The 13,235-nt window shown below is 40.5% G+C and overlaps 8 protein-coding genes and 1 non-coding gene across 9 annotated transcripts; 5 read left to right on the top strand and 4 right to left on the bottom strand.

Moving 5' to 3' along the window:
• Positions 1–297: 297 nt before the first annotated feature.
• Positions 298–696, top strand: HTZ1 (histone H2AZ; the record flags this gene model as incomplete). Its single annotated transcript, XM_022819451.1, has 1 exon — positions 298–696. The coding sequence occupies one exon, from the start codon at positions 298–300 to the stop codon at positions 694–696; it is 399 nt and encodes a 132-aa protein (XP_022673788.1).
• Positions 697–1,005: 309 nt separating this feature from the next.
• On the bottom strand, positions 1,006–1,497 carry KLMA_10258 (OPA3-like protein; the record flags this gene model as incomplete). The annotated part of the gene is made up of 1 exon (XM_022819440.1): positions 1,006–1,497. One exon carries the CDS (start codon positions 1,495–1,497, stop codon positions 1,006–1,008), a length of 492 nt encoding a protein of 163 aa, XP_022673787.1.
• A 435-nt stretch (positions 1,498–1,932) lies between these two features.
• Positions 1,933–3,513, top strand: HRD1 (E3 ubiquitin-protein ligase HRD1; the record flags this gene model as incomplete). The annotated part of the gene is made up of 1 exon (XM_022819429.1): positions 1,933–3,513. The coding sequence occupies one exon, from the start codon at positions 1,933–1,935 to the stop codon at positions 3,511–3,513; it is 1,581 nt and encodes a 526-aa protein (XP_022673786.1).
• Positions 3,514–3,642: 129 nt separating this feature from the next.
• Positions 3,643–5,088, bottom strand: RRN11 (Rrn11p; the record flags this gene model as incomplete). The annotated part of the gene is made up of 1 exon (XM_022819418.1): positions 3,643–5,088. The coding sequence occupies one exon, from the start codon at positions 5,086–5,088 to the stop codon at positions 3,643–3,645; it is 1,446 nt and encodes a 481-aa protein (XP_022673785.1).
• Positions 5,089–5,533: 445 nt separating this feature from the next.
• On the top strand, positions 5,534–5,656 carry KLMA_R103. The gene is made up of 2 exons: positions 5,534–5,567; positions 5,619–5,656. It is a non-coding gene; the product is annotated as a tRNA-Ala (tRNA).
• Positions 5,657–5,938: 282 nt separating this feature from the next.
• SOH1 (mediator complex subunit SOH1) lies at positions 5,939–6,319 on the top strand (the record flags this gene model as incomplete). Its single annotated transcript, XM_022819407.1, has 1 exon — positions 5,939–6,319. One exon carries the CDS (start codon positions 5,939–5,941, stop codon positions 6,317–6,319), a length of 381 nt encoding a protein of 126 aa, XP_022673784.1.
• A 1,528-nt stretch (positions 6,320–7,847) lies between these two features.
• On the top strand, positions 7,848–11,375 carry PYC2 (pyruvate carboxylase 2; the record flags this gene model as incomplete). The annotated part of the gene is made up of 1 exon (XM_022819396.1): positions 7,848–11,375. The coding sequence occupies one exon, from the start codon at positions 7,848–7,850 to the stop codon at positions 11,373–11,375; it is 3,528 nt and encodes a 1,175-aa protein (XP_022673783.1).
• Positions 11,376–11,564: 189 nt separating this feature from the next.
• DUO1 (Duo1p) lies at positions 11,565–12,176 on the bottom strand (the record flags this gene model as incomplete). The annotated part of the gene is made up of 1 exon (XM_022819385.1): positions 11,565–12,176. One exon carries the CDS (start codon positions 12,174–12,176, stop codon positions 11,565–11,567), a length of 612 nt encoding a protein of 203 aa, XP_022673782.1.
• Positions 12,177–12,431: 255 nt separating this feature from the next.
• Positions 12,432–13,019, bottom strand: ATG12 (Atg12p; the record flags this gene model as incomplete). The annotated part of the gene is made up of 1 exon (XM_022819374.1): positions 12,432–13,019. The coding sequence occupies one exon, from the start codon at positions 13,017–13,019 to the stop codon at positions 12,432–12,434; it is 588 nt and encodes a 195-aa protein (XP_022673781.1).
• Positions 13,020–13,235: the final 216 nt, after the last annotated feature.

Raw genomic sequence — 13,235 nt, 5'->3', positions numbered from 1 at the left:
AACAAATAAACAAACAAACAAGTAAACATAATAAACAAAGCAGTACAACAAAGCGTTAGAGAAAACAAAACTTACTAGAGAATACTGGTAAAAACGTATGAACTGAGCATAAACTGGACGGAAAAGCAGCAGTATATTAAATATTATACTGGTTTAAGTTTGAATTTGGATTTGATATTAAAGTTTCTAGAAGAAGGAGCTTAGGACATTCAATATCGGAAACAATCGTCAGATCAAGAATCGCAATAATACCAAAGTAATAATAATAATAACAACAATAATAATAAATATAACAAGATGTCTGGTAAAGTACATGGTGGTAAAGGTAAGTCTGGAGCAAAGGATGGTGGCTCGTTGAGATCGCAGTCACACTCTGCTAGAGCTGGTCTACAGTTTCCAGTCGGTAGAGTGAAGCGTTATTTGAAGAAAAATGCAGCTGGTAGGACTCGTGTCGGTTCCAAGGCTGCGATATACTTGACTGCCGTGCTAGAGTATTTAACTGCCGAAGTGCTTGAATTGGCGGGTAATGCAGCCAAGGATTTGAAGGTAAAGAGAATCACTCCAAGACATTTGCAACTAGCTATCAGAGGTGACGATGAATTGGATTCTTTGATCAGAGCTACTATTGCCTCTGGTGGTGTTTTGCCTCACATCAACAAGGCTTTGCTACTAAAGGTGGAGAAGAAACACAAATAATTCTGAAGGTCTCGCCCCCTTCTTCCTCCTTTTTTACTTCATTACTATCACATTTCAGAGCGTATATTTTGTACTGATCCCTTTCCTATTGCCGGCACACAAGCACTGCCTATTATAACTATTTTTGTCTTACATGCTCACCCCCATAACTAGAACAGTTTCTGTATATGTAACATCTATTATCGATCTTCCACCTTATGTAACTAACTTCTTTTATTCAGAGTCCTTCTAACTATTAATGTACAGTAATAACCTATTTCGCTATACATAGTTTTTTTATTTTATTTACAAGCTTTGAGTGTCATTCACTTACTCAGTGTTGGGTGCTTTTGAATGTTTGCGGTTTTTCATTGTCGCCAGCTCCTGGCGAATGCTTTCTCTTAGAGAATGCAGCTCATCATTCTGAGCTGTAATAGTAGATCTAAGTTCTTCTATCTCGGATTGTAAGGTTGATATATCCTTACTGACTTGTTCACGCCTATCCAACTCCTTTTGGCGCTGCCTTAAGGTCTCCCAAACTACTACAGACCCTGTAACAGTAAATACAAATGCTTCACTAAGTAGAGTTGCACCATTCTCAACGGCTTTTGCATCATTTAACGGACGGATTGGTTGTCGAAATTTCGTTGGCGTCAACTTACTTCTTAGTATAACGTCAGTAACATGCATCTTTTGAGCAAGCATGATACATATCTCGTTGAAAGCTGCATGGTTTTTGGCTTGTCGCTTCAATACGTTCGCCATCGGACGGGTGATTTGCCTTACCAGCAAAGCACCAAGCTTGATTGCTATACCACTCATTTAACCCGAACTTCTATTCCGAAAACAACATATGTACCACGACACAGTCAGTACTTTGATGCACCTAGTCCGATCTGTGCCTACTGCTTTTACAGGTAGCTGTCTATCAAAACTTTAGAACTCTTTTTAAGCTTTCACTTTGTTCCAACACTTTCTTTATATTCTCCCTTTAAGATTTTACCTTTATAAAAATGTGTACTCTGAATTTACAGTTATCATTGAAATACTAAAGGACAGATATATAAACTTTCCCTTTAACGAGTTTTGAAGAGAAGTTTTAACTACAGTGACCAACTTTGATTTAAACAACCAGAGAGTATTAGTTAGGTTCCTGCTGATACGTTTTTAACTTTATCACACTACTTCATCGGTGTTGTTAAAATGCCTGACTTATTGGACGAAAACAGGGTTCCTCCTCGAGAGCCCGTAGGTGCGATGTTACTGACACAGAAGTTTGTCTCTTTCGTTGTAGTGTCATACATTGGTGCTATATGGTCTCTATACACTTGTATCACAACTTCGTATTCTTTTTTGGATGCTATTTGCATGATCACAGAGGGTTCTCACGCGCTTATATGCGGAAATTTTGTACTATTGCACATTATTTTACTGTCAAGGTGGTTTGTTAGGTTCCTCTTTGGTGAGCTAAGATTGATCGAATACGAGCATATACTGGAAAGGATATCATATGTTGTGCTCCATTTTATCATGACATATTCAGGAGCAACAGATGGCCATATTTTAAGCCTAATACTAAACTGTGCCCTCTTGGTGTTCTGTAAGACATTGCACTGGATTCTCAGGGATAGAATGGATTTCACTTTCCAGGCTACTGCTGTTCATACTAGAATATCCTCATTGATTTGTTCTAAATATATGCTGAGCCTTCTCATTATTTTAACGATGGATGGATTGTTATCCTTATATTACCTAAGCTTCTTCAAGCAGTCATCTTCAGTTACAGAAGGAATTATACTTTTCTCTGAGCATTTGATTATATCTGCTGAGATGGTAAAAATACTACTGTTAACTGGTTTGAACTTCTTGGAGATATACACGATTAAGCAAAGATCAAGATCCCATAGAATCGTCGAACCAGTCGAGAATGACGGTATTGGCCAGGGTATTGATTTAGATGAAGAGGACGAAGACAACCTAATCGGGATAGAAGGAAAGTTTATATACGAAAAGTTGTTTGAAATTATCACCAACACCCTTCAAATATTGATTAAATTTGTCGCTTCTTTCTTACTTTCAAGACCAATGACTACTATAAGTGCATTTTGGGATACTGCTATGACATTCAAATCGGCAAGGGTCCTATGGAAGAGTTGGAAAGGCAGTAAGAGTTTGGATGCATCATTGAAAGACGCAACAGATAGTCAGATCGAGAACGGTATGTTTGATCTTTGTATTGTTTGCATGGAAGACTTTGTTTCAAGTTCTGAACGTAAGAATGAAGGAAAAAAGGTTAAAATACTCCCATGCGGACACGCTTTACATCTCTCATGCTTGAAGAATTGGATAGCAAGATCTCCAACATGCCCTATTTGTAGAGTTCCTATTTTTGATCAAGCTGGAAATATAGTTCCTTATCCAGCTGATCAGTCTTCTACAGAAAACAATCCAGCTAATACCGATGATTCTCAAGAGCGGAATAACTCCATGGAAGTAGAGTCAGATAACACCATATCTAATAACACTGACGAGGGAATCACATCTACTTCTCATTTAACAAGTCCAGAGAATATAACAGTTGCCACTACGCGGAGATCCTCTTTAGTACTTCCTGTTGAAAGCAGTAACGAAAACACTCATACTTTTAGGATAGTCACAGAATCAGGAAAACAACTTGAAGGGTCTATTTCTTTGAAAAATAATATGGACCTTAATCAACAATCTATTACGGTGCCTCAAAACCTATTTGAAGAACAGGATGCTTCACAATTGAAAAGGAAGGTCGCTGAACTTGAAAGTATGATAGAAGATCTTTCAAAAAAAGTAAAGAGGGAATGATGTAGTCTCAATAAGAGACAATCGTTTCTATTTGCAAAGCTTGCGATTTTTATGTGCTATGATATATTTCTGTCTATAATTATACATTATTTACTGCGTTTTTAGTCCTTTTAATGATACGGTTGTTGTTCAATCACTTTCATAACCAAAAGTAATAGGTCTTTCATTTCCAAAGACATCAGATTCAGATTCAGAACCAAAATCGGCCATTTGGTATGTCTGTGTATCCAACAACTCCTTGTTTGTTACGCTATATCCAAAATTCTCATTTGATATCATCTGATCGTCAGAATTATCATCATGCTCATCATCCTGTGCGTAATTCCCACTATCATCATCGGAACTATCCTCATTCAAATCATCCGAATACAAACTTCTCTCTAGCTGAAGTAACTGTTGTTCTATCTCTTTTTCCGGAAATTTATATTTACCAATCGATTTACAGGTTTGTAAACAGTTTTTTGCGGTATTGATGTGTTGGATAACATTGTTTCTTGCTATATCGGCCCTCGATCCAAGAATGGTATCGGCTTTTTGTCTAAAAGCATATGATAGTTCACTTGCCATAACTAGATGGGTCAATCCGAATATAAACCACACCTCTGCATCTTCGATATAAGGAGGGCTTAAAACCATTTCGCCTATTCTATCAATGAGTGATTGTAACGAACCTTGTTTATCCGATGTGATTTTACTTGAAGTTGCATCAAAAAGTCTTGTCCAGAGCCAGGAAAGAACAAATACTGGCGCGTGAGTTCTAGATCCGCTTCTAAAAACTGGATCTAGACTGTAGTTTGTTCCCTGATTAAATTGCATTCTAGAAGAAAAAACCTGAGAAAACCATTCTAGGTATGATTCGTTACTTTCTGGACCTTGAACCACTTTCAACAGCTCTGATCCAATTGCCCATAAACTTCTAACGTCAACCTCTTCAAATCTGATGAGTAAAGAGAAGCACCGATATGCGACATTCCAATTTTGTCGTAGTAAGTTGATATGTAAAAGTTGGTTCAAATGTGCTAAATGCATCGATTTTTGCCTCATAAGTTCCGGTTTTGAGTGTATATCGTATCCGTGTTTTAACGCCTGGAAGTACATGTTAGATTTCTTTGTCTGATAGTTCAACCCTTTTGTAACGACTTTATCAGCCGCCTTCTCCAACTTTTTCACAGTGTTATAACTAATCCTTTGTTTGTTTATAGGTGCTCGTTTGTTAGCATCAAAGTTCCACACTTCGTAAGTGCTTTCAGGCTTAGTATAGTTTTCAAAGAATTGCATCTCGGGATTGCTTATTTCGTCCAAATTATTATCATCTTCCCCCATTTCTTCGTCAGAAGAGTCTAGTGCATTTCCTAAAACACTTTGTAATCTTTTCTTTCTTCTTCTAGTCTTATCTAATTCAGTTGATTCGCTTTCACTATTTTCCGGAGTGAGCATCCCAACAGAAGATTGATTTTCTGGTTTAGCATTGTAAATTTGATCGTACCTCTTTTGAAGCGTATTGATATATTGGTATCGTATTCTTCTGCGCTTTCGATTTCTCGAGCTTCGGTTTATGATCGGAAGCTGAAACATTTGGTTGATCCGATTTTATTATAATGCGAAAAGCAGCCTGATATGCATTCCAATCACTTGTTAATAGAGGCTACCTACTTAAAAACATTCATCGCAATCAAATGTTTCTCTCTATGCGCTAACTGCGATGAGATGGGTTAATGTACTTCTGCTTTTTTTTTTTTTTGTTTAGATGACTTTTCAGAAAAGAAACGACAATAGTTTAAGTTATCCAATACTCAAGGTTGATATACTTTCTAGTGAAGAAACAGGCCGTAAACCCATTCAACTATTTGACAGGAAGGTATGAAACTTGTTGACAATGACGAATAACCTGTTGGGATAGTTCCTACCTTTAAAGTCAATTGGTTAACACTTTGTCACATTGTTTTATTGAACTTCTAATTAATTCATGTATTAAATAATCCAGTATAGTATAATGGCTTTTTCTGTTTACAACGAATTAGGGCGTGTGGTCTAGTGGTATGATTCTCGCTTTGGGTTAATAGCCTGGCGAAGCTTCGATAAACGGAGTTCTCACTACTGCAAAGCATGCGAGAGGCCCTGGGTTCAATTCCCAGCTCGCCCCAATTTTCTTTTTTACTCTTTTTGTCTACTTACCAAAGTCCGGGTAAACACTGCTCTTACTTTTGGCAGAAGACAAGCAGCAGGTTTAAACCTAATAGCTATAATAAGTCTCTTTCAATTCGAACCACTCATCGTTTGCAAGTGGAGAAAGAGACAGGGAGAGGCAGACAATCGATCGATCATTCACGCAAGGCCTTCCAACAATACCAGAAACTAACTAACCTCACAAGGAAAGTAAGGAGCATAATAGCTAGAGAATTACAAAGAAGTAGTGCAGTTGGTAATGTCAGAACAAACTAGCACAGAACCTCAACCACAATTGGAAGACAACGAACTACCAACAAGATTTGAGATAGAACTTGAGTTCATCCAATCATTGGCTAATATACCATACGTCACCTACCTCCTGACACAGCTACAGCTATGGAAGGATCCAAAGTTCAAGAGATACTTAAAATACCTTGAATACTGGTACGAACCGGAATACGCCCAATGCATCGTTTACCCAAACTCGCTTTTCATGCTAAAACTCCTAAATACTTTATTCGAAGGTTCTACCATTAATGACAACAACGTACTCGAGGGATGCGAGCACATACCAAGAATACTACAGAGTCAAGGAACTCAATGGATGAACGAAATGGTAGAAAGATGGAGAGAATGAAATACACAAAAAATTCCTGAGTCAAGGAACTCAATGAATGGATAAACGAAAGTAGTGTCTGTCCATCGACGGTCCCAACTAATTCTTCCCTTCCACTTGCATGTCTGACTAGTCTAAATCTATAAATTGTAACACTAATATATACAACAACCTCCGTAAGAAATCGATACCGATACTAGCAGTAATGACGCATGACGTATGTATGTCAGGACAGCAAGAGTGGCACAGCTAGATTGAGGGCGTCACCCAACCTCTCCAATGCCTCGTTCCCATTTCAGCCTTTTCTTTGCCCCACCACCATATCAGACTCTATTCTACCAGCCAAAAAAGTGAAAATGCTAAATCACGTGTTATGTTCTCTACTTCCTTCGGGTTGAACGAGCCTAATACAAGATCTTCGAGAAGAAGTATACCCCTCCTCTCTGCATTTTTTTTTTTTTTTAGTTTTCTTGTCTCTCTCTTTTTTTTTTTTTTTTTTTTTTTTTTTTTTTTTTTTCTGGTCAACGCACATTGAAGTCCGCCCACGTCTCCATATCCCGGAGCTCAGCTCAGCTGGATTGAGTTGAGCTGAGCTGAGCTGAGCCGGACTACCGACGCCATTCAAACTTACTTACTTGGGGCAATCCCGGCCTTACAATGCACTGAAAGCTGCATCCCACCCTACAGTTCCAGGACCCCATACTGTTAACCTCCCCCTTCCCTGTAACAGCGGAAAACCCATCGCGACATACCCACGCGCCGAGATGCTCGCTTCGGTTTCGGAACGCACAAAACAATGGCGTAATACAGTATAATTCCCTGACCAGGGCCTAGCATGGCCTAGCAGGCTTTCCTCAAGCTTTGTTACGCACGCGTGACATCATGGCCCGGGTAACACACACTGGGAAAAATTTTTCTTTCTTGAGTCATCCCGGGATGACCACCGAGGTGGCCGTTCTCGCTTCTGATTGGTCGACTGCGCTGGCCCGGTCATCCATGTTTTCATAGCGTAGTGCCAATCCTCACCAGCCTTACCGTCATCACTTTAATAGTAAAAGTGACGGAAATTGAGAAAGCACAAGCTTATTCAGTTATAAAAAGGATTAGGTCTAAGCGATCCCAAGTTCCGTTACAGCCTGGGCATGCTATAGATCCGTTACGTATACCCAATTGTTTATTTAATCAATTTACATTTTCTTTTGCTGTACATACAAGTCGTTACTCCCCCAAATACAGGCAATCAATATTGTTTTGGACCCTGACCTGATACATCGTTACTACTTACTGGTCGGTATTCTGCAACTTAATTGATCAACTTATTTTGCTATATTTTTTTATTTTTTTTTTTTCCTTTATAATTTGTGAAGAAAAAAAAAAAAAAGAGAGCTTCCAAACGAAAACTGGAAATTAAATAAGAAAAGATCATACAAGGGCGGCTAAAGGAAAGAAATTCAATTCCAAAGGGCTCATATACACAGACAAACGATCGTCTTGAATAGTGTGTTAACTAATTCAGGAGAGAAATAATATAATATAATAAAATCAAATCATGTCCACCCAAAACGATCTGGCCGGGTTGCGTGATAACTCGAACCTACTAGGTGAAAAGAACAAGATTCTTGTTGCCAACCGTGGTGAAATTCCAATTAGAATCTTTAGAACGGCTCATGAACTTTCGATGAAGACTGTTGCGATCTATTCGCACGAGGATAGACTATCTATGCACAGATTGAAGGCAGACGAAGCTTACGTTATTGGTGAGCCAGGAAAATACACTCCAGTTGGTGCTTACTTGGCGATCGATGAGATTATCAAGATTGCTCAATTGCACGGAGTGAGCTTCATCCACCCTGGTTATGGGTTCTTATCGGAAAACTCTGAGTTTGCCAAGAAGGTGGCCGACTCTGGTATCACGTGGGTTGGTCCTCCAGCCGATGTGATCGATGCTGTTGGTGACAAGGTTTCTGCCAGAAACTTGGCCGAGAGAGCGGATGTTCCAGTGGTTCCAGGTACGCCTGGTCCAATAGAGACAGTTGAAGAAGCAGTTGAATTTGTGGAGAAGTACGGATACCCAGTCATCATCAAGGCTGCCTTCGGTGGTGGTGGTCGTGGTATGAGAGTTGTTCGTGAAGGTGATGATATCGCCGATGCTTTCCAAAGAGCCAAGTCCGAAGCTGTTACTGCTTTCGGTAACGGTACTTGTTTCGTTGAAAGATTCTTGGACAAGCCAAAGCACATCGAAGTTCAGTTGTTGGCTGATCACTACGGTAATGTCATCCATCTATTCGAAAGAGACTGTTCTGTGCAAAGAAGACATCAAAAGGTCGTTGAAGTAGCGCCAGCCAAGACTTTGCCAGAGAGCGTGCGTAATGCAATCTTGACTGACGCTGTCAAGTTGGCTAAGGAGGCAGGATACAGAAATGCTGGTACCGCTGAATTTTTGGTCGACAACCAAAACAGACACTACTTTATTGAAATCAACCCAAGAATTCAAGTCGAACATACCATCACCGAAGAAATTACCGGTATCGACATTGTCGCCGCACAAATTCAAATCGCAGCAGGTGCTTCCTTGGAACAATTGGGACTATTGCAAGATAGAATCACCACCCGTGGTTTCGCTATTCAATGTCGTATCACTACTGAAGATCCTTCCAAGAACTTCCAGCCAGATACTGGTCGTATCGATGTTTACCGTTCCGCTGGTGGTAACGGTGTCAGATTGGATGGTGGTAACGCATTCGCTGGTTCGGTCATTTCACCTCATTATGATTCCATGTTGGTCAAATGTTCTTGTTCCGGTTCCACTTACGAAATCGTTCGTCGTAAGATGTTGCGTGCCTTGATCGAATTCAGAATCAGAGGTGTGAAGACAAACATTCCATTCTTGCTAACGTTGTTGACTCATCCTGTGTTCAAGTCCGGTGACTACTGGACTACCTTCATCGATGACACTCCACAATTGTTCGAAATGGTTTCTTCTCAAAACAGAGCTCAAAAACTATTGCACTACTTGGCCGATCTTGCCGTTAACGGTTCATCGATCAAGGGTCAAATTGGTCTACCAAAGTTAAAGACTCATCCTACTATCCCACATTTGCATAAGGCCGATGGCTCCATTCTAGATGTGTCTGCCAAGCCTCCTGCCGGGTGGAGAGATGTTCTATTGCAACACGGCCCAGAAGAATTTGCAAAGCAAGTTAGAAAGTTCAAGGGTACTTTGCTAATGGACACCACCTGGAGGGATGCTCATCAATCTCTATTGGCCACTAGAGTCAGAACTTACGATTTGGCTGCCATCGCTCCAACTACTGCTCATGCTTTGAGCGGTGCTTTCGCTTTGGAATGTTGGGGTGGTGCCACTTTCGATGTCTCCATGAGATTCTTGCACGAAGATCCATGGGAACGTTTGAGAACTTTGAGAAAGTTGGTTCCTAACATTCCATTCCAAATGTTGCTACGTGGTGCCAACGGTGTTGCATACTCTTCTCTACCAGATAACGCTATCGACCACTTTGTCAAGCAAGCAAAGGATAACGGTGTTGACATTTTCAGAGTCTTCGATGCTCTAAACGATTTGGAGCAATTGACTGTCGGTGTTGACGCAGTCAAGAAGGCTGGTGGTGTTGTCGAAGCTACCATTTGTTACTCCGGTGACATGCTAGCACCAGGTAAGAAGTACAACCTTGACTACTACTTGGACATTGTTGAACAAGTGGTTAAGAGAGGTACCCATATTCTTGGTATCAAGGATATGGCAGGTACTTTGAAGCCATCTGCTGCTAAGCTCTTGATCGGTTCTATCAGAACAAAGTACCCTGACTTGCCAATTCACGTCCATACCCATGACTCCGCCGGTACCGGTGTTGCTTCCATGGCTGCATGTGCTTTCGCTGGTGCTGATGTTGTTGATGTTGCAACCAACTCTATGTCTGGTATGACTTCTCAACCATCTGTCAATGCACTATTGGCTGCTCTTGATGGTGAAATCGACTGTAATGTCAACGTCAGCTACATCAGTCAGCTAGATGCTTACTGGGCTGAAATGAGACTATTGTACTCATGTTTCGAAGCCGACTTGAAGGGTCCTGATCCAGAAGTTTACGTCCATGAAATTCCAGGTGGTCAATTGACCAACTTGCTCTTCCAAGCCCAACAATTGGGTCTTGGTGAGCAATGGGCTGAAACCAAGAGAGCTTACCGTGAAGCAAACCTGTTGTTGGGTGATGTTGTTAAGGTCACTCCAACATCCAAGGTTGTCGGTGATTTGGCTCAATTCATGGTCACTAACAAGTTGACCTCGGATGATGTTAAGAGATTAGCTTCATCTTTGGATTTCCCAGACTCCGTCATGGACTTCTTTGAAGGTTTAATCGGTCAACCATACGGTGGTTTCCCAGAACCTCTAAGATCTGATGTTTTGAAGAACAAGAGAAGAAAGTTGACCAAGAGACCAGGTTTGGAATTGGCTCCATTCGATTTGGAAGGCATTAAGGAAGATTTGACTAACAGATTTGGTGACATTGACGACTGTGATGTTGCTTCTTACAACATGTATCCAAAGGTCTACGAAGATTTCCGTAAGATCAGAGAAAAGTACGGTGATTTATCTGTTTTGCCAACCAAGAACTTCTTGTCTCCACCTTCAATCGGTGAAGAAATCGTCGTTACAATTGAACAAGGTAAGACTTTGATCATTAAGCCACAAGCTATTGGTGATTTGAACAAGGAGACTGGTATCAGAGAAGTTTACTTCGAATTGAACGGTGAATTGAGAAAGGTCTCTGTTGCTGACAGATCTCAAAAGGTTGAAACGATCTCCAAGCCAAAGGCTGACGCCCACGATCCATTCCAAATTGGTTCTCCAATGGCAGGTGTTGTTGTCGAAGTCAAGGTACACAAGGGTTCTTTGATCTCCAAGGGCCAACCAGTCGCTGTCCTAAGTGCCATGAAGATGGAAATGGTTATCTCCTCCCCATCTGATGGTCAAGTCAAGGAAGTGCTTGTCAAGGATGGTGAAAACGTTGACGCTTCTGACTTGCTCGTTGTTTTGGAAGAAGCTCCAGCTAAAGAATAAACGTTGTTTCAACAAACAAAAATACGACTCACGCTTCAATGTATACTATTTAAATTTAAATTAATTCATGTTATTAATATATGCGTACGCACATATATATATATATATAAACGCAACTATAAACAATATTTCCGTTTCGAAAGTTTACAGCAAATGGGTATCACTCCGGAATTCTAACTAGCTTTTGATTTAGGGACGAGATACTTTACGTCTCACAGTATTACCACCAGTGGTAGCACTAGGCCCACTACCACCACGTCTAGAATTTTGAGAAAACAAACCGCTTCTGCCATTTCTCAGCACAGGTTTATTCACCCTTCGAGAGTCCGACACTCTGGGTATACTTGAACTTGGGGGCTGCATTGTAGGAGCATGCATCGCAGATGCTTGCTTCACCTTCTTATCCAACTCTTCCAACTCCTTTTGTTTTTCCAGCAGGTACTCTTCTTCCGATTTACCACTCGCCACATAATCCAAGTACTCCTCATTGCGCATTAGCTTATTGACATACGATGCTTGTGACTGTATATTGATAAACTTATCCAAAATAATGTTCATTGCCCGGCACGTCTCTTTGATCCTTTCCATATCCCCTTCTTTACACTCTTTGATCTTCGCATTTAGATTTTGTATTACAGGAATTATCTTATCCAGTTCTTCCTGCTCCTTGAGAAGCGATTGTGTAGATAAAGATGCAGTTGTACTCACAAAATTCGTCGATGTAGTCTGGCTTCTCATCTGATCAAATATCTGAGGTATCATTTTTGATATCGTTGTCACATCCACTTTATGTTCTGACATCTTTCACCAATTGCTCTGTCCTTTCAATATTTTCCCAACTCCTTTACAAACCTTTCTGACAACCGATCACACTGCTCAACAATCCTTTAAAGTATATGTGTTTTTAATTATTCATCTATCTCTTCAACTTTTGGTGTTGCTACTTGTGAATTGTTTACGATTTCCAAGATTTGTATAATAGAAAGTGGTGAATTTTACTCTCCATACATATAATATAGTAGCACGTGATCAGGTTGAAGCTAAAGAGATGTGGAACTAACCAAAGGCCACTGTTTCGCAGTAGCTGACTATGAGTTCGTCGTTGGTCTTGAACTGAGACCATAGATCTCCAATGGTCTGGTTCAAAGAAGGCGCAAAGGCGTTGTTTATGTAGCAATGAACGTGGTTTCGTTTAAGCCTTTTGCACAGAAACTTAACTAGGGCAGAGAAGTTTTGGTGTGAGGATATCTGGCAAACCCGGGGCTGGATTTGGGGAATAGATCCAATTGGCCGTAGTCTTATTTTGACTCTAAAGCTTGCGTCAGTTTCGGGATTTGTATCAGATGTATACTCTTGCACTGGCGATTGGGAGTTCCTTAGTTTAGCACTAGCGCTGGCACTTGCACTAGCACTTGCACTAGCACTACGGCTAATATTCCCTTCGCTATTCACGGAAACTGACTGTGATTTTAGGGCATGCTCTTCCTCTGAATTTTCGTCGTCCAAACGGAGCCGATCGAGCTTCGCACTAAACTCTTCTAGCTTACCCTTTATTGAACCTTGGGCAGATAATAATCCGCTTTGTCTTTCGCTCGTTTCGCTGGTATCAGTCTCTGATTCGCTTAGAAGCACTCCACTATTCATATCCAACGTTTTTATCCACTGCTAGCGGTCACAGCGGCTCTTCATCCACCAGCTTTTCTCTTTAACCTTTTCCCTTCAGATTCTCTTCAGTAATGCCGAATGCCGAAATTGTTACTGGACTTAAATAATATGGGATTAAAATTTAGTAATATGGTTTCAAACCTTTACAAAGCAGTAGCGTCTTTTGGAACAGAAACAGAAGAAAGATACTGGGAC

Source organism: Kluyveromyces marxianus, chromosome 1 (assembly GCF_001417885.1).
Source record: "Kluyveromyces marxianus DMKU3-1042 DNA, complete genome, chromosome 1".
Lineage (NCBI taxonomy): Eukaryota > Fungi > Ascomycota > Saccharomycetes > Saccharomycetales > Saccharomycetaceae > Kluyveromyces > Kluyveromyces marxianus.
This window is presented reverse-complemented; position numbering and strand designations above follow the sequence as displayed.